Genomic DNA, 21448 nt, shown 5'->3' with positions numbered 1-21448 from the left:
ATTTTAAGAAATGTAAGATTAAAGCTGAGTAAAGTTCTGTTCAGTATTATGTAACCAAAAGCAGTTGCAACAGTGATGTCATAATATTTACTGGTCTATTATTATGTCTATTTGCATATTGAACTGTGATTGGTGCTATTATACTTGCATAGAATTTTATCTTGTATAACTGTTTTTAGGGCTGACTTTACTTTTTAAAGAGTTTTTCTCCTTTTTAAGATTCTGTGTTAATTAAGTTTATCAAAGTCAGTTTTAAAATGATCTGAGATCTGACAGATCAGAAGAAGCCAGGGGGAGGATAAGCATCACAAATGTGTTTATAGTAGGCCTAGCATATGTGTATCATTAGTCAACAGAATTTTCAGAGGAAATGCTTATTATGCAGCCCTGCACAAAAGACATGTGAAAGAAACAATATATATCATGGCCACAAATTAGAAATGTGTTTCTGTGATTTATTAAAGGGATAGTTTACCCAGAAATGCAAATTATCCCATGATTTACTCACCCTCAAGTCATAGACATTCTTCTTTCAGACGAATAAAAGTTGAGTTATATTACAGGTTTTTTCAGTCACTAACAAGCGTTGGATCAGTTGTCACATTTTCAAAACTCTAAACACAGTTAGCACAGCATCTGTCTTTTGTGGCCATACCTTTCCCACATTTCATGTCGTTTTCACACAATATGCAGTGAGTGAACACATTTCCACAATTCTTACATTTTCTTAGCAGACAAGCTAAACCTCCCAACAAAATTATGGATTATTTTTGTAGCATTTATGAATGTTAACACACTACATCCCACAATAGCAAAAACAATATTCCAAACCTTAGATACAGTATAAAAATCCCTGCTTCTGCAAAGATATCAGTTAAAAAACAATACATCAGCTGATAATAAACAAACAATTGAATAATTGACACACAGCTGATTCCAGTCTGGCTTAGACTTAGTGACAGGGTTTTTTAATATTACATTGACACTTATACAGTAACAGGAGGACTTTGAGAAGTAATGTTTTTGGAAACAGAAACAGGAAGAGTAAGAGCAAAGGGGAGAGGAGAAGAGCAGGCCCAGTGAGAGATGCAGTGAGACGTGCAGGATCCAAGGGTGGACATACCAAGCAGTTTTATCCCAGGTGCATAAAATCCTCGGATAAAATCAGATGTGATATTGATGAAAGAGACGGATCTCACGAAAATGTGTATAAATAGTACGAGTTTGCAATCTCGTGGAATGTATACGCCAAAATGAGTTTTGGCGTGCTTATGGTGCGTGGTTTTTCGCGTGCATATGATACGCACTTTATGGCGTATTATACATACGAACCCCCCACCCCACCACCCTAAACCTACCCAAGAGCGTGTCATATGCACGCCATAAAGTGCGTATCATATGAACGTGAAAAACCGCGTACCATACGCACACCAAAATGAGTTTTGGCGTATACATTCCACGAGATTGCAAACTCGTACTATTTATACGCATGACCATGAGACGAAAATATGTGGCCTAACACTGAAGATCACAGAGATTGGATACAGTAAATTTCTGTAAAACTTTTTCTGTTCTATCATAGCGTGTTTCTACTTTACCTCCTGTAGTAAATAGTAAAGAGGGATAAAACTAATGTGGTTTTTACTGTAATGCTTTTGAATTTGAACATTACTGTACATGTGGACATACAGTTCCCAACCAAGAAATGCAGTGTAAAAATGGTCGACTGTATGTTTTTTATGCAAATACCTTTAAAACTGAAACATAAAAGTCTGCAATTTTTGTAATGTTAACAATAGCCAGTATTTTGAAACCTGGTATACTTTAATTGACTGCATGTACCTTGTGCACTGTAAAAAGTAATTGTTGAATCTACTAAAGAAAAACTTGTAAAATTAACTGATTTTGGAAAATTTGTTGATTTAACTTGAATACACTGAGTATTGTGAACTTTTAGGTGGATGCGATAGCTAAACTATGCAAGTTTAGTACATTGTACTTAAGAATGTTGAGTGTGTTGTACTAAATGCATGTTCACACTGTTAAATCCAACAGCTGTTCTTACTAAGACTTTTTAGTAAACTTACTTAATGTACAATAATTAGAATTTACTTAAAACTATTTAGTAATCTGAACTGTTTGCATGCTATGCCTTTGTTACTTCGAAAATCCAAGTAAACATTACTTGACTGGTTTGAGTACCATTTTGCCAAAGGAAAAAAACACACACAAAAAACAGGTGGGCGGGCAAAAGATTGAGGCGGGGCAATTCTTAATAGACTTTTCACTCATTTCCTCCACTTCTGCAGTCATCGTTCTTCTTAGTTGCATTCACTCATTTTACAGTCATCTTGAATGTTATTAAAAATACAACTAAATACTTTGGGAAAGCATCACATAAGCTGACTTCATAAATTTATGTTGATTTCCTAAAATTTCTCACCATTATGGTGATCAGTGTCCCTTTGGTTGGGCACTTGGAACTTAATTTATATTACTATAAATCTCTTCCTATTGATGCAGCAATGCAACACGAAATCACAGATTTCAAAGGAAGGGAAGTAATAAGTATATATATATATATATATATATATATATATATATATATACACACACATATATATATATATATACACACATATATATATATATACACACACATATATATATATATATATATATATATATATATATATATATATATATATATATATATATATATATATATATATATAATATATATATATATACACACACACACACAAATATATATATGTGATACCAATTAATGATATTTTAACATTTTATTGCTAACACTTCTGACAAATTTTTAATTGTGTTGATATAATGCCTCTATATTTGTGACAATATCCAACAATTTCCAATATCCAACAATCATACACAGACTTCAACATTCAGCGTGCAAAACACAACAATGGTAACATTTTTTTTTTTTTACACTTAATAAGTCCATTACAAGTTCATTTGCTGTCATTATTGGGGTTATACTGACAAAAGACAGCAAATTAAATGGTAAAATAAAGCCAAAAATAATAAAACAGAGTTACGATTGCCCTGTGATTAATTTATTCATGCTGCAATGCATTCTGGGAGTACACTTCCTCAGCTCACAGATAGAATTATGTCAACTTGAAGGGTTTAAGTAAGATCAACTTGATGCAATTAAGCTTACTTAACTGAGTGTTAAGTTCAGCTTACTTGAGAATTTTAAGGCAATCAGTTTCCACACATTCTTCTAGTAAAATGAACAAGCAGACATTAAAAGAACTAGTTAAAATAACTATTTTGTTTGAGTTCTGCTTACAAACTCCAACTTATATATGTAAGTTGGCTGAACTTTTGAAATTGAGTTACCTCTACAAATACACAAGATAACTCTACAAAGTAGTAGTAAGTATTATCAAGTCAAAAATGATGACCTAATTTGCTTGAAAATTTTGAGGCAATCAGTTTCCACAGCTTTTCCAAGTAAAGTCAACTTATTACTTTTTACAGTGTGAAGTGAAAAGAAGTGTTATTCTTTGACAGAATCATTTCATTTTGAGTCAGAATTCCAGTGTTTTGGTAAAGTTAGTGTGTGCAGAGAAAGATGTGTTCTATTTTGAAATGAAGAGTTAGTGTATATTTAACAAAATGTGCTTTTGAGAAGAAAATTATCCATTTGGCCATTTGTGTTTTGTAGGTGTGAGTCTGTGTTAAGAGTTTAGAAAAATCATCTGAAGTATAGCTAAGCGCTTGTTAGCAATTGAAAAAAAAAAAACTGTAAAAAAGCCCTGGCTAATCCAAGCTTTAAAATGGCAGGGATTGTTGTTCTGTTTTTGAAGTCCATAAAAATGCATCTGTCCGTCAAATAATGTGCTTCACATGGCTCAGGGAGGTTAATAAATGCCTTTGGAAGCAAATCAATGCGTTTGTGTAAGACAAATATCCAAATGTAAAACTTTCTGAATTAAAGTTCTGGCTGATTGCCATATGTGGAAAAGTGTTGAAAGTGCCTTTTTGGAGTTCAAGATGCGTACGCAACGTCTGACCCTGGTCAAATAAGCCTTTAAACTGCAGCGGCATTTTCAACGCTTTTTGTATAAACTTAATATGGAAGGCGATCAACTAAAACTTTACTTAATAAAGTTTTAATATGGATATTTTTCTTACACAAATGCATCAATTCTCTTCCAAAGGCATTTATTAACCTCCTTGACCCATGTGAAGCACATTATTTGACGGACAGATGCATTTTTGGACTTCAAAAACAGAACAACAATCCCCGCCATTTTAAAGCTTGGATCCAGGATGTTTTTAATATAACTCAACTTTTATTTGTCTGAAAGAAGAATGTCATATAAACCCCATGACTTGAGGGTGAGTAAATCATGGGCTAATTTTAATTTTTGGGTGAACTAACCCTTTAATGTGAGGCCATATTTTAGTTAAAATTAGTGGCCACATTGTACTAATTTGTCTCCTTAATTTTGTAAAACGCTAAGTTGTGGAATTAGTAGAAGGGTTAGTTCACCCAAAAAATAAAAATAATGTAATTAATTCCTCACCCTCCTTCGACCTTCGTTCATCTTCTGATCACAAATTAAGATATTTTTGATGAAACCGAGAGCTTTCCGACCCCTGCCTGCAACATTATTAGCACTTTCAAGGTCCAGAAAGATAGTAAAGACATTGTTAAAATAGTCCATGTGACTCCAGTGGTTCAATCTTAATGTTATGAAGTGACAAGAAGAGTTTTTGTGCGCAAAAAACAAACAAAAAAAACGACTTTATTCTACAATTTCTTCTCTTCCGTGTCAGTCTCTTGCGCTGTTGGCGTTGTAAACACAGTGTAAAGCTTCCGTGTTCTACATCAGAACGGCGGCTCTGTATTGGCCGACGGTGTTCGCATGAGCAAGATTCAAGCACTGGCATTACTTAAGAAAGTGTAAATCTCTCTTTTTTATTTAACTCTGTTTATTGTTTGGTTTTCTCTATGCAGGAATGTACAGCCTGTTGCGAGGGGAACATCTGTAACATGCCCCTTCCACGAAACGAGACTGATGCCATATTTGCCACCACGTCTCCCATTAATAAGAGCATGCAACCAGCACAGAGTCCCACACTGCTGCTTTCTGTCTGTCTCATTGGCCTGATGCTCCACAGTATTAACTAAGAGTGGAATGAACCTTTATAGCAATAATTTAGAAAACCATTGACTTGTGCCAGTAAGCTGTGGGCTTTACCTTCCTCAAAATGAAGTGTTAGTTGTTGGACTTTTTCTTTCCTATGAATCATTTTTATGAATCCTATACTAATATCATCTATGAAAAAAATATTGAGTGGTTTCCCTCAAACTGAGTGGACTAATAGTTTCATGATGTACATGGGAAGGGGATATTTATGGCAAAACTGACACAAACCTGCACATTTTTTTGTCTTGAATTAATGTGAGTTGTGTTTTATACGTTTGTATAGATATATTTATTTTTGTATCCATTTTTGTAGGATGCTGAACTGTGTTGTTGACTGTACGTATGATATGAGCATAACTTTAGGGGTCATGAATTTTCCATCCACCCCTCTTTCATCATTGTTAGCATATTTTTTGTCATCATGGAAAAGGGCTTGGAACCTATAGGAAACAAGTTCAACAAGTCATCCAGCAACATAGAAAGAACTTCGTCAGTCCTATAAAAAGAACATTCAGTTTTAGTTTTGCACTGTGTATGTGTGTCATAATGTATTCCTAAAGCACTTGTGTACAGATTGTCATGTGAAAGCGTAGCAACTAGCATTGAACGTCCATATGGCCTAAAGTGAAAGGCTTTATTATTATTATTATTATTATTATTATTATTATTATTATTATTATTATATATATACACTCGTCAGTCCATTGTTGTGTATTGTAATATTTCCTAATCATTCCTGGCTGACTGTGCAATCAGCTAAAAGTGTTGAGTCTGCGGCAACAGTGTTATCTTTTTTTCCAGGCTTTATGATTTGTCTGTTTCGGCTGTAAATGAAGCTATTTCACGTTTCTTCTCCATCTTTTGTCGAGCTATGAAAAGAATTGTAACATTCTCTGAAATCAGTTTGTTCACTTCAGTACAATATAAAGGGCTTGGTGATCACAGAAGGGCTAAGAACCTTTACTCAGGTAATAATGGAGCAGTTAGTGCTAGTTTAGTGATGCACAAAACGCCTTTAACCTGAGTTGACCCATCCAAACTATCTGAAGGTCATATGCATTAAACAACTGAATGTGCTGATATAAATCAGCTCTCCTCAGCTCAGATTTATAACATTGTGTATGTACATAAATATGCCTTTCATTGGTTTTTAATCTAATTTTAACTACAAAAATACAGATTTGTAATAAGGTTGCATGAACTTTTTATACTTACAAAATTGTGAATTCTGCATGCCATCGTGTGCCAAGGCTTGTTATAAATGTAGATATTTTTTTCTACACTTGTTATATATTCTTGTGTACATAATTCTGGATATGTTTTTAAAATCACACCTTTGGAGTAAATTGGTAACACCTCTGTGGTCTCTTGTGTTGTAATGTATTAAATTCAAATCAGAATGTTTACTGATGTTTTGTTTACTGGTAATAAAAACAATATTCTAAAAAAAATGAAGGTTGCTTTGGCTAAATTGCATACATCATAATTCAACAAAATGAGTTTGTGAATGTTCTCTTCAAAAGGGGCTTGGCTATTCACAAACAAAAGATATTTTTGGTTTGTTCCAATTTCCACTCAAGCCTTGCTGTTGATTTTCCACTCAAAGAGGCACAGTTAAACGTTCCAAATCTGGCACATTTTCCCTTTATAATTTCATGCCTATGGTCAACCATTTTAAATGTATAACTGCTAACAATGTTAAACTAATCAGGATGATGCAGGTGTGCATACTGCAAAAATCCTTAAAAATCCAGTCACTTAAGTATTTTGTCAGGTAAAACTTTATTTTAGGGTTCAATTCTCACTGTTAGTTGCTTATTAACATAAGATATTGGCTGTTTATTAGTACTTATAAAGCATATAGTAATGCCTTATTCTACATCCCTTAATTTTACACCTAAAGTTAAATGCTACAAAACCCCCCTTACTAACTATTAAAAAGCAGTACATTAGGAGTTTGAGGCAAAAGTCATAGGTGAATATATGTTCCCCATACTAAAGTGCTACCTTTTGTCTTGGTTTCCAGTAATAATATCAGAATATTCCTGAGAAGTAAAAATGTTCTTCTTTTTTAAAGTATAGTTAATTTTTAAGTTAGTTAATAATTTTTAAGAATAAATCTTTCACATTGTATTTATGTTATGCCTAAAACATAAAAATCTTTTGAACTTTTTTTGCTTTTTAAGGGCCAATTGTACCTTAGAGTACAAAAGTGCCTCAGTTAGAGTTGACATATTTGTTGCATTAACTAGTTCCAATGGTTCATATCACTCAACTTTCAGCTTAATTGATCTAGACAGGTTTAGATCTTATTTTATGGGTCTTCAGATTTATGGTGTAGTTGTGGCTCTGTGAAATGCGGCAAAGGGGAAACAAAACTCCCATTAAGCCCAATGGAGAGGTCAAAGGGGAACACCCAGTGACCCTTTGGTCACTTGTTGTTTAACAAATGGACTACAGGTTAAAAAGGAAGACGGCTTTGTTCAGTCATCGCCTGTTGTGACAGTAGAAAAATAAATGTCCTATGACTTCGTAAGAGAAGGTGGTTGGACAAACTACAACATAGCTGAAGGGTCTCAAATAAAGGAATAATACAAATTAGAAAAAAACAATGAAACAAATATACATTTTGAAAAAACATTCAAAGAAGTTTCCAAGTCAAAAACAAAGCTCCCTTCATCTTCTTGCTTTAGTAATCCAGTTTCTCGGCTCATTCCCTGCCGATACAAAGTCAAATTTCCGTTCTCGAGCTGACTTTCCAGATGAGCAGGAACATGTTTTTAATGATCAAGAGCTGTTGAAGGCTGGGTTTCAGGTACCTGGTCTGGAGTCCAAAGAATGACCCTCATTGTTGGAAGGCATGGCAGCATATCCTGTTCAGTACGGCCATGCTGAGATTTTAATTACTCTGCCGAGGAGCTTTGGGATAGATTGAGCAGCAATGGAAGCAAACGCAGCCATTCTTTACTGTGGGGAAATGCCAGGAGAATGCGTTCAGCATGACTGAGCCATTTATAAAAAAAAAGTTTAATAAAGGTTTAATATTGCACAAAATATTAAATTGTTGGCAGAAAAACAATTTATTCTAATTTTTTTATTTTAGAAGAAATTGTCATGAAATCTGAGCACATACGGACATGAAAATATTTCTATAATTAGTTTCTTATGTTTTAAATGTAAATTATTTATTGTTTTACAGAACTTTGATTATTGTATAGAGTACTTCTGCTCGAAACAATAATTATTGTTAGTTAAATGTAGATTTCAACATATTTTGATGTATTTAACTGTTTTTTAGTGTGTGGTTACACTATCAGTTTTCAGGACAGGGTGGAGACAACAACAGATAGTGATGTAAGTGTGAAAACTGACTTCAGAGGAAGACGGAGACAGTGGGAAAATCACACGGGACAGACTGGAAGTCTGCTGCAGTGTGATGGGAAGACTTGAGGAAGGACTGGACTGAGAAAAGTGCACGATCATAGCTTCAGCGCTGTGATGACTGAATTAAACGATGATGGCAGATCCTGCAGGGGAAAGTATACCAAAATATGGCCAATCCTAAAAATAGTGTCTGATGTACTGAAATAACTACAGTGAAACAAAACCTGAATTTGAACAGCAATGCAGACAGAAAAACAGCTTGTTACTTTTATTATTACTACATGTTAAAGAATATTGAAATAATAATTACTGGAAAATTGCTTTAGCATATGAGACATCCAACATCATCTGTCTTCTGAGCCAAATGAGTTGTTTCTGAAGATCCGGTTCTTATGTGCGTCTATAGCTCTCACTCATTCTGTCTGAGTTTTCTAATTGATCACTAAACTCTGAGTCTAATTCAATGAAATTCCAGCAGAGAAGCTCTAAAAGGATTACCAGTCAGAACACACAGAGCTGAATGAACAAGTACACAGATCACATTATGTCCAGCATTGCACCAGCTGCTGTTCGGTTCATGATCACCATGAGTCCAAATACACAGACTGTGAGCTTTTGCAGCAGTCAACAAAACTTGATCCTGGCAACACAAAAAGAAACATGGCATCATCACAACAGAAGTTAAAAACACAAATCTAAAGGGTTTCCTATTTGGTCAACTTGTAAAGTAAATGACAGCCAGAGATTCTGTTCTCTGTAAAACACCTTCCATTATTTGGCCAGTGCAGAGAAAAATCATAAACAGAACGCACGATGGTTTAGTTCTCCGCTTGTCTGAGCCAATGTAAATCTTAACTGGTTTCTAAAAAACAGGAAAGTGTTGGCAGATAACGTGTGGGAACGTTCCATTGTCAGAACAGACCTCTGACACCAGGTTTTCCTTTCCTCTGCAGACCTGTCGATGGCTGTCACTATACTAACAGGAGACAGGAGAGAGATTTTTTTTACAACCGATTGAGTTATGTCATAATATATTTACAATATAGCAATGTATATGTTTTTTTCTTCTTCTTTAATTATATTTTGTATTTAGATATCTGTACCTGTATAACTTGTTACATGTTTAATGCTTTGGCAACATTGTACTATCAGACAGTCATGCCAATAAAGCTGAATTGAATTGAGAGAGAGAGAGAGAGAGAGAGAGAGAGAGAGAGAGAGAGAGAGAGAGAGAGAGAGAGAGAGAGAGAGAGAGAGAGAGAGAGAGAGAGAGAGAGAGAGAGAGAGAGAGAGAGAGAGAGAGAGAGAGAGAGAGAGAGAGAGAGAGAGAGAGAGAGAGAGAGAGAGAGAGAGAGAGAGAGAGAGATTTGGCATTTGGCATTTATTTACCAATTGATACCATCTAAACAAACTATGATTTATCTTCAATATCTAACAGGTCAATATCTTAAGAAAAAAATCTTAAGAGTATGTGGGACTGAGAGGGCGGGGTTTGTTTGAATAATTAATTTCTCATGAAAAGCAACAAGATGGCTGTCTGACCTAGATATCTAACCCCAATTAAAAATGTATGATTCTGTAATTTTTATGTGATTTGAATTATTTCCCCACAAGTTTATAAATACATAGCCTATTTCATAATCCTGCCACACACAAAAAAACATAGGCCTAATTATTTGGGATATTAAGGATAGGCTATTCTACATTTATGACAGCAAAGAACTAAAAACGGAAACGTTTTTCCTTTACGGATAACAATGTTGTCCAAATGATTCCCGTTTCACTGATCGATTAAAAATACCTAGTGGCGAAATCACTTTGTAAAGAAACACTACGCGACTTAGATCTAGACCACATTGGCTAGAACAGAACGCACATGACGTCAAGTATTATTTCAACCGTAAACGTTCAAAAAACAGATTTAACAACATTGTTTGTCAGGTGTAAAGTTATACACACTATTTTAAGTGCTAATCTGTCAAACAAAAAATATTGTAGGCCTCTTTTGGTATACATTTCTAACCATAGGCCCTAACCGTAGGCCTACCCGTTACTAGCCTACTTCTAACCAAAAAAAGGAGGAAAAAAGAACAATCTTGGAAACCCTCAATTTGTTGTGTTCCTCTCAAACATGATTGGATTGTGCAGCCTATCAGCAATCACCTTTAGCTTTCTGCCATCGCAACTCCATGGTCAGATGAGACGAAACCATGGATGGATGCAGCAGCTGCATCCTGGAATGTGCCAACCCTGAGTGAGTGAGGTACTTTTACTTGTAGCCTACTTGAGTAAAATTTAGCAAGGGGGATTCTGTACTTTTTCTCAAGTAATGAAGCGGTGTACTCTGTCCGCCTCTGCTTTTACAGAACTTTAGTGTGACTTTACATCAAGGACTGATCAGCTACTGCAAGTGCCACGATTTAAACACACGTGCGCTGATGAAGTGTCTAAATAATGGTATGGTGTCAGAGTTTAAAGAAGAATGATTATAGTCCATCTGTTGTGCTTCTGGATGAATTATAATGATACCCTTTTGAGACACTGACCACAGCAGCTGCTTCCATCTAATAAGACCAAAACGTTTACCATTTAGGTGGAGACCGGCTGAAATCCAGACAGGCAAAAAAAAAAAAAAAAAAAAAAATTTTTATTTTAATACAAATAAATTATCAATAGTTAACATCTACATATATACGTATATTTACATGGCACATTATACAGTTCAAAAGTTCGGGGTCAGTATGCATTTTTTTTGTACTTTTATTCTGCAAGGATGCATTAAAATTCCTCATCTTAGCATTTTGAAATTCCAAAATTTTGAGCCCATACGGCACAACATTTTCAACATTTATAATAAAAAAATGATTAAACACCAAACTACCATATTAGAATGATTTCTGAAGGATCATGTGACACTGAAAATTGGAGTAATGATGCTGAAATTTGAGCTTTGCCTTTGCATTACAGGAGTAACTTACATTTTAAAAGTATTTCAATAGAGAACATTTTAAATTGTATATATATATATATATATATATATATATATATATATATAAATATATATATATATATATATATTTTTTTTTTTTTTTTGCTTACCGAGGCTTTATTTGATTTGATAAAAAATACAGTAAAAACTATATATATATATATATATATATAGTTTTTACTGTATTTTTTATCAAATCAAATAAAGCCTTGGTAAGCAAAAAATGTAATCTTATTGACCCTAAATTTGGCATTTTTGAACAGTAGTGTATTTATGTTTACACTTTTTAAGTATACACTTTGAATTGCCATTGTGAATGAAATGTGATCAAATAAACTTGCCTTGCCTTAGGAATAAGCTCAAAATACCAGTTGTTTATCTGAGAATGATTAGCTGTTACAAAAAAGTTGACCAATTTATGCATATAATACATTAATATATTAACTACATGTCCTCTGAACACAATTGTTTTCAACTTAATACACAGTCATATAGTGGTGTTACTGGGTGTTAAGAGTCTCCCCAAACTAAGTCATTTATGAAAACCACTTGATATTAAAGAACCAATATTTCATCATGTTAAAAAAATATGATTATTGGTACATTCATACAAATTATCAGTCTAACTGTAGTTACATTTGCAAAGCCCATTTACTAAAAAGGCATCAAAATAACACAAAATATATGCCAAGATTACAGCCAGTGATACTCCTTATTTATTATTTATTGTGCCTGTCATGGAGCTGACTAAATCTGACAATACTGAATTAAACGGATTAAACTCATGATCACTACCAAAACCTTTTTCTTTCATTTATAGACAGAAAATTAAGCACCAACTTCAAATTTACAATGACCAAAAACAGATTCAGATTGAGTAATGGTGCAGAAACCATTTCAGCTCTACACCTGTCACATTTCAGTTCCTTTGAGGACTGTAGAAAAAGAAAGGCATCACAGAAAAAGAAAGTGAATATGTTGGACATATGACACAGAACTTCCAATGTACAACACAAACCCAAAACAAAAAGTCATACCTAAAAGAATTGTGTTCTACAAAAATAAATAGACATTTCCAACAGCAGTCCTTGGGTAACTTCATTAAGTGCTTTAAGAGATGTAAGTGTTTTTGATTGTGTTTATCAGCTTAGATGTGAGGTTTGGTTTTGATATTAATAGTGTTCACATGGCGACACACATAGCATCTTTAACTAATTCACTTTAATCCCCTTGTAGCTTCTTCATGATCTGGCTGTTGAGTGGAGCTGTGGTGAAAAGTGTGCCCACAAAAGCGTGCGTCCCCCACATTACATGCCGAATCACTTTACAACAGCCCAGGTCTTCAATCTGAAAACCTAAATGCCGATACCTTTCATCTGTTTCAAAGAGCGTGTTGTTTGTGTACGAACCGAAGAACTGAGAACAGAGGAGATTAAGAAAAGTTAATCAGCAGCTTAAGGATTGTTTCAAAGGTTCTTTATACGTTTATACGACTTACTGCAAGTCCAGATGACGGGTCTATGAAATCGGCCCAGAATCCTTCTGTTTGGAGAGCGTGACATATCTCAGTGGCACCTGCAATAAACTGCATACAACACAATTATCAACATTGATGCAACTCTAATGAATGGCCTTAACCATGGAGCTTCAGTTCAGTTTAGCTTCAATTGTTTTGGCACACATTCAGTTATAAATCTTTAATTTGAATAAAGCTGCTCACAAACAAACAACAGCATGAGAATAATAGAGTCCCAGCAGCATTCCTACAGCATGGCCCCACACACCAATTAGACAGGAACTTCACAGTGATGTGAAACAGACAATAACAGTAAATAACACTGACTGCCAAAGCTCTCCCTCTCACACACACGTTCTGAAGGATTTTTTATTTTTGTACTAAAGCCACATAACTTTGCTCAAGGACAATGCAAAGCCATAGAGAGGGGCTAAAATATGATAACTGTAGGGCTGGACGAAATGGCCAAAATTTATATCACAATATATTTCTTAATTTTGGTCGATACGATATAATTTCGATATCGATATGAACTATATAAAAGCTTTAGAAAAACTAACAAGAACTGCCACAAAGGATGTCTGTACCTACAAACTTCTGAAAAATGAATTTGCCAAGTCTATGAAACCTCCTCCTATAAAACTATATAATATTTTAGAAATAAAAACGGTACAAATAAGTTAATGTTCACCTTTTATTTGTATTTAGCCTTTATACGAACAAGAAATGTGAAATCACCTTCAAATAAACATAAGACTCTCACTTAATTCGCAGACGCAGTTTATTGAGCATTTTCTTTTAAGTTTTAAATTTCAGTGAAGAAGGATTCATAGCGCTATATTCTCCTTTATCTACTGATGCACACAAAATAAATAAAAGAAGACTCAATTCAGTGGCCTATTTGTGCTCTGTTTGAGATGAGTGCACGCTGCTTTTTGCAAGGCTTTAACGGGAGCAAATGATACATTTTCGTGAAGCCATGTCTGACCGTCTTTCACAAGCTTTGAAAGGTAATTTAAACGAGAATAAATGCATTGGTGTTAATACATGACATTGTGTGCAAATGTGGAAAGTATTAAAACAAATGTGCCACTTGCCTCTTACATAAATAGTCTACATGGATTATTTTTAACGCTTGGCATCGTATTGTTAGACATTAGATTGATGCATCTATGTCGATGTACTGTTACACCCCTAGTCGGCACCTCTCCGGCACATTTTGCAGCACACTGAAACCTGAAGTTTAATATCAGCCCCATTCGCACGGGATTCGTATTATCTGGGTACCTCTGGTGATTTGTAATAATTGCAGAGAATGTCTGTGATCTTAATCCCGTGCGAATCAGCCATGTCTCTACTTTGTAAAGTAAAAACTCCCCCGCAAATTAGCCTACCTACCATATTTCGCCGAACACCGAGGTCCTGTGATAACATTAGTCCCGTGCGAATCGACATCTGTGATTTGGCCAGGATTAGGCGGATTGTATATACTTTTTGCAAGCTTTTTTTCTTCCTGTGAGCATTTCTATCTTTATCTTTCACGAAGAATAAAGTCTGCATTCATAATGCGCACCGTTAATTCCCGTGCAGCCGTGCCCACACGGATTATACTTTCACTTTAGAATGAGTATCAATTTGAGAGTAATCTGATTGAATGGTGTGTTTAACATTAACATCAACACTGTTCTTAATGAAAAACATAACAGAACAGTACAATGACAATCTTGTTTAAATAGGCGCTTTTACATTTAGTTTTGAAACTGAATCTTCCGCCGTATATTGTCAGCTTCTCCTCGTGATAAATGAAATCTGATTCCTGCCGACTGAACGAAATTATATTTATTTATTAGGCTACTGTTAAATAATCAAAACGATATCGATACCTGTTTATGATTTCATACACCTATCTATAACGAAGACTTGACATGATATCCGGGAGAAGTCAGTAAATTCGAGTAAAATCACAGGCTTTGCTTATCCCATGCGAATGCGCCACGCAAAACTCAGATGTGGAGGAGTCATTTCTAAATCACAGAGGTCCCTAGATAATACTAATCCCGTGCGAATACGTGCTTTAGATAGACGAACCACTTCCACGCCACTAAAGAAAGTTAGTCTTTCTTCTCTTATCAACTATTTATTTCTCCTTACTTGTGGAAGCTCGTTCAGTCACATTTGTGTTGCGGTCAGGGAAACTCTCTTTGTAGCTAAAACGTGCCGCGTTGGATCTATCAGCCTACTACTGCTGAGCACTGGCTGCGTGTCCGTGGTGTAGGCCTACGTCATCACGCAAGAAGCCAATCGTGTTCTGCTCTTTCTGATGGCATGCGCCCTGAACGTCAGTCATATCGAAATATCGGAAATGTGTTTAAAAATCATATCACCGTTATTGAAAAAAATTATATCGCGATATATATTGATATTGAATTATTGTCCAGCCCTAGATAACTGAATTATAAGCTGCTGTGATACAAAGTGACATCAGCTGAGTCAGCAAGTAAAGTCAGGCACAGTGTGTACAGTAATTATATAATATTAATATTATATATAAGGTAAATGTTATAATATTAATATGTATTATAATACTATATATAAATATTTCTTATATACATTTTTACTGTTAATATTATATTATTATTATAATAAACATAACTTAATGTGTGTGTGTGTCTGTCTCAGTCAACAGTTTGGAAACATTACTATTTTAATATACTTTAAAATATAATTTAATTCTGTGATGCTAAGCGGAATTTTTATCAGCCATTACTCCATAATTTTAATAATGTTGATTATTGAAAACAGTTGTGCTTCTTTTTTTTATAACCTGTGATAATTTTTTCAGGATTCTTTGATGAATAAAAAGTTTTTTAAAAAAAGTTAAAAAAATATATATATATATATATTTAAATATAAATCTTTTCCTAACAATATACACTACTGTTCTAAAGTTTGGGGTCAGAATGTTTTTTCTTTCATTTTTGAAAGAAATTAGCACTTTTATTCAGCAAGGATGTGATAAATTGATCCAAAGTGATTCACTTTTTTTATATTGTTGAAAAAGCTTTTTTATTTTGAATAAATGTGTTTTTTTTTACTTTTTATTCATCAATAAATCCTAAAAAAACCTAAAATATTTATAGCACAACAGTTACCAACACTGATAATAACTGAGTAGCAAATCAGCATATTAGAATGATTTCTAAAGGATTGTGTGACACTGTAGACTGGAGACATTGCAGAAATAAATCATTTTAAAGTATATTAAAATAGAAAACCATTATTTTTAATTGTAAGATTTCACAATATTACAGTTGTTTTCTGTATTTTTGATCAAATAAATGCAGGTTTGATGAAGATAAGAGTCTTCTTTCAAAAACATTAAAAACAGTGTGTTCCCAAACTTTTGACTGGTGGTAATGTAAACGGTATAGATAGATGAGACAGACTGAAACAGATAGACAGACAGACAGACAGATAGAATAGACTCACTTTAGCCAGCAGCTCTTCTCTTTCCTGGTCCACTTGCTCAGTCCAGGCCGTCATGTCATTCTGTGTCCTCTGAGTCACAGTGACCACCATCATGCCAGTTGACGGTGCCTCAGGGAACATGGACTCAAAATCTGAATATGATGATGAACAGGGTTTATGAATAAACATTAAACACATGAAAGCTACACTAGAGTACTGAGGAATAAATATCTGTACATATGGAAATGCTATGCTCTTGTGGTCATATTCTATATTACACCCTTCAAACCGAGCTCATCCCAACTGTCAACAACCTCATCAGAAAGCCACATTGCAATATAACCATGCCAAATCTGATCAATTACAATAGTATACTGACCTTTCTTTAACAATTCAGGGCAAGACTGAATGGCACACTCCACACCGGAATGATCAAAATAGTGCTCTGCTTTATCCATGTTCGGCACTACAGATGTTTTATCACTTTCCTAAAACAAAACAAAAACATATACATACATGAATATCATATATACACACACACACACACACACACACACACACACACACACACACAGAATTTTATTCTCTATATAAAAAAAAAAAAATATATATATATAGAGAGAGAGAGAGAGAGAGAGAGAGAGAGAGAGAGAGAGAGAGAGAGAGAGAGAGAGAGAGAGAGAGAGAGAGAGAGAGAGAGAGAGAAAAAATTTTTTAGTATCAAGATCTTTTTTTAAAAGAAAATAATACTTTTATTCAGTAAAGATGCATTAAATTGATCCAAAGTGACAATAAAGACCCTTTACATTACTAAATAAAAAAATGTTGTTCTGCTATTCTATTCATCAAAGAAACCTTTTTTTTAAAGTACTGTTTCCTCAAAAATATTGAGCAGCACGACTGTTTTCGGCATTGACAATAATAAGTAATGTTTCTTGAGCAGAAAATCAGCATATTAGAATGATTTCTGAAGGATCATGTGATACTGATGCTGAAAATCCAGCTTTGCATCACAGGAATTAATTACATTTTATAATATATATTTAAAAAGAAAATAGTTATTTTGAACTGTAATAAGATTTCTCAAAAATTACTGTGTTTTGATCAAATACAAGCAGCCTTGGTGAGCAGAAAAGTCAAACCCCAAATGTTTAAATGATATAAAATAAACTCTACAGCAGGGTTATTCAAATCTTGCCCTGGAGGGCCAATGCGCTGCAGAGTTTAGCTCTGAACCTGATCAAACACACCCACCTGTGATTTTCTAATGATCATGAAGATATTCCCTGTGTCTCAATCAGCTCCATAGTTCACTAGTCAGAGCACTGATCAGGACATAGGTCAATGGGCTGACTCCCTGATCAGTGCCCTGACAACTAAACTAGGGAGCTGATTGAGACGCACCCATTGATTAGCATGTTCAGGTGTGCTTGATTAGGGTTAGAGCTAAACTCTGCAGGAGAGTGGCTCTGCCATAGATATCCATAATAAAGGCTAGATGTCTCGTGCGCACTGTTGGCCAATGGAGGTCGCCATCCGCAACTGGCGGCCATCTTGTCACAGGCAGCTCCATCACTCGTAACAGTGTGTTTTAATGGTGCATGTACTTTTAAATAACCATAACTTGCTCGATTTTCAACCGATTTCCAAACGGTTTCGTTTGTTATAAACGTCAGAGATGTAGTTATGACACTACATACTTATGAATAATTATAACCATGGACTTCAATTTAAAAATAACATTGAACAGAACAGACAGGTGCAATAAAAAAGGTATTTATGTTAAATCAATATATAGGCTACTAAAACTGTGTACCGAATGGCAACATGAGAAATTAATAAATTAATTATATATATATATATATATATATATATATATATATATATATATATATATATATATATATATATATAAAACACACACATATACAGCTCTGAATGTTTTTTTCCAGAGCTAGCTATTGCTAATATATATATATATATATATATATATATATATATATATATATATATATATATATATATATATATATATATACACTAATATATACTTTTATAATAAGAATATCACTATTATAATAAAATAATTAAATAAAACAAAACATGCAAACTAAGTTTATTTTAACTAGACAAAAGATTGGTTGTCATAAAATCATTATTGGTGTCAATAAAACCTATATAATTGAACAGCTCGATTGTGGTCTCAGCCTTGATAACATGCACGTTATAGCTGTGATACACAAGCTGCACGATTGAGTCGTTTATCTAAACGAAAAGCTGCAATTTCAACGTGTTAAAGCACCCGGGTTTGAAGCCATGTTAATAAAGTTTGTAAGAAACAAAACCATTTGAAAATCCGTCAAGATTTCAGCGAGATAAGAGTATTTATGTTCGTACAGATCACTCTAACAGCTGATATTGCCCACAACCCATTGCAAGTTGGATGAGGATTCGATTAGAACTACGTCGACAAAACTACAAACATGACAGATGTGCGAGTGGAGAAGTTTAGATAAAGGGGTTTTAGTGACCAACTATCAATATTTAACCTGACAAAAATATATTTATTCAGTGTTGTCCACATTATATTTCACATGCAGCAGCATTGTGAACTTTTGTAATGAATCGTTTGGCCATTAACTTTTAAATGCATCATTATATTTAAACTAAAACCACGAGGAGAGTCTCTGCATTAAAGACCCACAAATGGCAGATCAACGAGCGGCTACATTTCTCTCCGATACGGTAGGAGATTAAACTGAATGTGGAGGATTTTAACTGTGACGAATCTGACGATGATTGACAGGGCAGTTAAACGGTGACAGGATGCTCGTAACTAAGCGACAGAGTCCGTTAAAGATGGCGAAGTAGTATTTCCCGAAGCTTGCATACTTTTCTGCTACACACTCAAAAGTATATACTTTTTCTTCACAACAAGAGTACATACTTTTAGGATGTAGTATAAGTAGGCGAATTGGGACGCAGCATGTGGGCCAGATTTGAGGATCCCTGCCCTACAGAATCAAGGACATTACAACATCACGTAGTATTTTACATTATAACAATATTATGGGATTAATTATGGGAATATTTCTGAAAGCATCATACACGAAGCTCGTTGATGAAGTGGGCCAGGATGAAATTGTGCCTCTCACTGCTGGACTGAGCAGTGAGCACGTCTGGCACCACACTGGGGATAGGTGTGGTCCTCCGCTCCTCTTGACCCTCCAAATGACAGTCAAAACCCACGTTGCCCGGCAACTGGAAGCGCTTATCCTGAGGACCAAACGGGCCCATGTTCTCATCCGGCCACACTGTCCTGGGTGCTATTCACAGGAATTAACCAACACAAACCATTAGAAAATACCCTTTAAAACTTATATTACATCCAACAAATGATACAACAGCAAATGTTGTTATTAATCTGTATGCCAAATATTTTGTAATCATGTCAACCTGAAAAGACATTTACTAAGTTGTCTTTTAATAGAGACACCTGACTCTTAGTATCTAAAGAGGAATGTGCTCATTTACCAACGTTAGGGGTTATGTTGTTCAAGTGTGGCTCATCGGAGCCGGACGCCCCAGAGAAAGTTCTGGCTCCCACAACACGATGAACTAGAATGTGAAGCCCTGGCAGGTACGTCACCAGCCGAGCTCTGCTGCAGAGCACCTGAGAAAACACACCAAGCAGTTATACAGCGCTTATTAACATCATAGGGGAACAATAACAAACATGTAATCATATTGTTAGATTTTGTTGCATTTACTTGGATCCACTTTGCAAAGACTAGTTTACAGTAGAATACTTACACTGGTCATCCTGTTGGGCTTCTCCTCTTTACGGTTCACCTGTGGGTGGAGGAAAAAAATTATATGGTCACATGACAATACTTTTTGAGAGAGAGAGAGAGAGAGAGAGAGAGAGAGAGAGAGAGAGAGAGAGAGAGAGAGAGAGAGAGAGAGAGAGAGAGAGAGAGAGAGAGAGAGAGAATAAATAAGCTTTCCATTGATGTATGGTTTGTTAGGATGGGACAATATTATACACAAATAGAGTGCTCTTCATTAGGTACCTGACAAAACAAATATTATTATTTTGAGCTGGATAAAACATGGATGGCAGGCAGCAATGTGTCCAAGGTCTTATATTTACAGACGAAATGAATAGCCAAGAAAAACTTCAAAGAATGTAGTTAAAATCATCGTGAGTTGCCATATATTCTGTTGTTACGGATAACTAAACAATAATAATCTGCACAATGTATTATGTAATAAAACAGCGGCTGTCTGTTGTGCAACTTACAGAGAGGTCATAAAGGAGCTAACAGTTATAAAGAAAGAATACAACTTACTGACTAAAACTAAAGTGTTCGGGCTTCAACCAATTGTAACAGATTAAATATAAGTAAACTGTTAATGACACATTTGTTATTTAACTTTACGCGTGTCTCATTATCCTCATTGGCTAAACTATGTTGAAAAGTTGCATTTAATAATAATCACTCCAATAATAATGAAACATATCCTGTATTCTGTATTTGTTGGCAATCTATTTCTAGATGCGTAACAGCGATATTCAAATTAGGCAAATCAGTTTGTTCTTACCTGAATTTTGTACCTGATGTATGTTAGCTGTTAGCTTGCTAACAGCTAGACTTGTTTAACCTTATGATTACGTAACAACGGCAGCGTATAAAGGACAAACTCAAGAACGTCCCTGGAATTCCTTACAGCTCCACTAGATGTCCGCAAAACATAGAAAATATTTTACTTGATCGTTATTTGGACTCAGTCATTCTTCCTTCACGTGCATCATCCATAGACAGTAAAAGAAAGGCATCATCGTACATACGGTTAATTTTCTAGCTCGTAATGTTAAATGTGATGGATGTGCAT

At 34.7% G+C, this 21448-nt stretch overlaps 2 protein-coding genes across 2 annotated transcripts in view; one reads left to right on the top strand and one right to left on the bottom strand.

Annotated features, from left to right (window-relative positions):
- The window catches only part of lypd6 (LY6/PLAUR domain containing 6), a 30460-nt gene extending 23846 nt beyond the window's left edge, over window positions 1-6614 (top strand). The window contains exon 5 of the mRNA XM_067444998.1: window positions 5003-6614. Within this exon, the coding sequence (XP_067301099.1) occupies window positions 5003-5176 (174 nt within the window). The 3' untranslated portion in view covers window positions 5177-6614. The remainder of the gene's footprint in view (window positions 1-5002) is intronic.
- Window positions 6615-12274: 5660 nt separating this feature from the next.
- Window positions 12275-21255, bottom strand: mmadhcb (metabolism of cobalamin associated Db). Its single transcript, XM_067444996.1, has 8 exons — window positions 21158-21255; window positions 20366-20404; window positions 20087-20225; window positions 19661-19878; window positions 16932-17040; window positions 16574-16704; window positions 13067-13153; window positions 12275-12984 (listed from the first exon to the last, which is right to left on the bottom strand). The coding sequence occupies exons 2-8, from the start codon at window positions 20372-20374 to the stop codon at window positions 12790-12792; spliced, it is 888 nt and encodes a 295-aa protein (XP_067301097.1). The 5' UTR covers window positions 20375-20404; window positions 21158-21255; the 3' UTR covers window positions 12275-12789.
- Window positions 21256-21448: the final 193 nt, after the last annotated feature.

Source organism: Pseudorasbora parva, chromosome 5 (genome assembly GCF_024679245.1).
Source record: "Pseudorasbora parva isolate DD20220531a chromosome 5, ASM2467924v1, whole genome shotgun sequence".
Classification (NCBI taxonomy): Eukaryota; Metazoa; Chordata; class Actinopteri; order Cypriniformes; family Gobionidae; genus Pseudorasbora; species Pseudorasbora parva.
Note: the sequence above shows the minus strand (reverse complement) of the source record. Positions and strands in the feature narration are given on the sequence as shown.

Excerpts from the sequence above, each read along its gene's own strand:
- mmadhcb (XM_067444996.1), bottom strand. Across the intron at positions 19,879-20,086 it reads CAACATAACCCCTAACGTTG|CACCCAGGACAGTGTGGCCG; the intron begins GTAAATGAGCAC and ends TCCTGTGAATAG. Across the intron at positions 12,985-13,066 it reads ACCCGTCATCTGGACTTGCA|TTCTTCGGTTCGTACACAAA; the intron begins GTAAGTCGTATA and ends CTCTGTTCTCAG.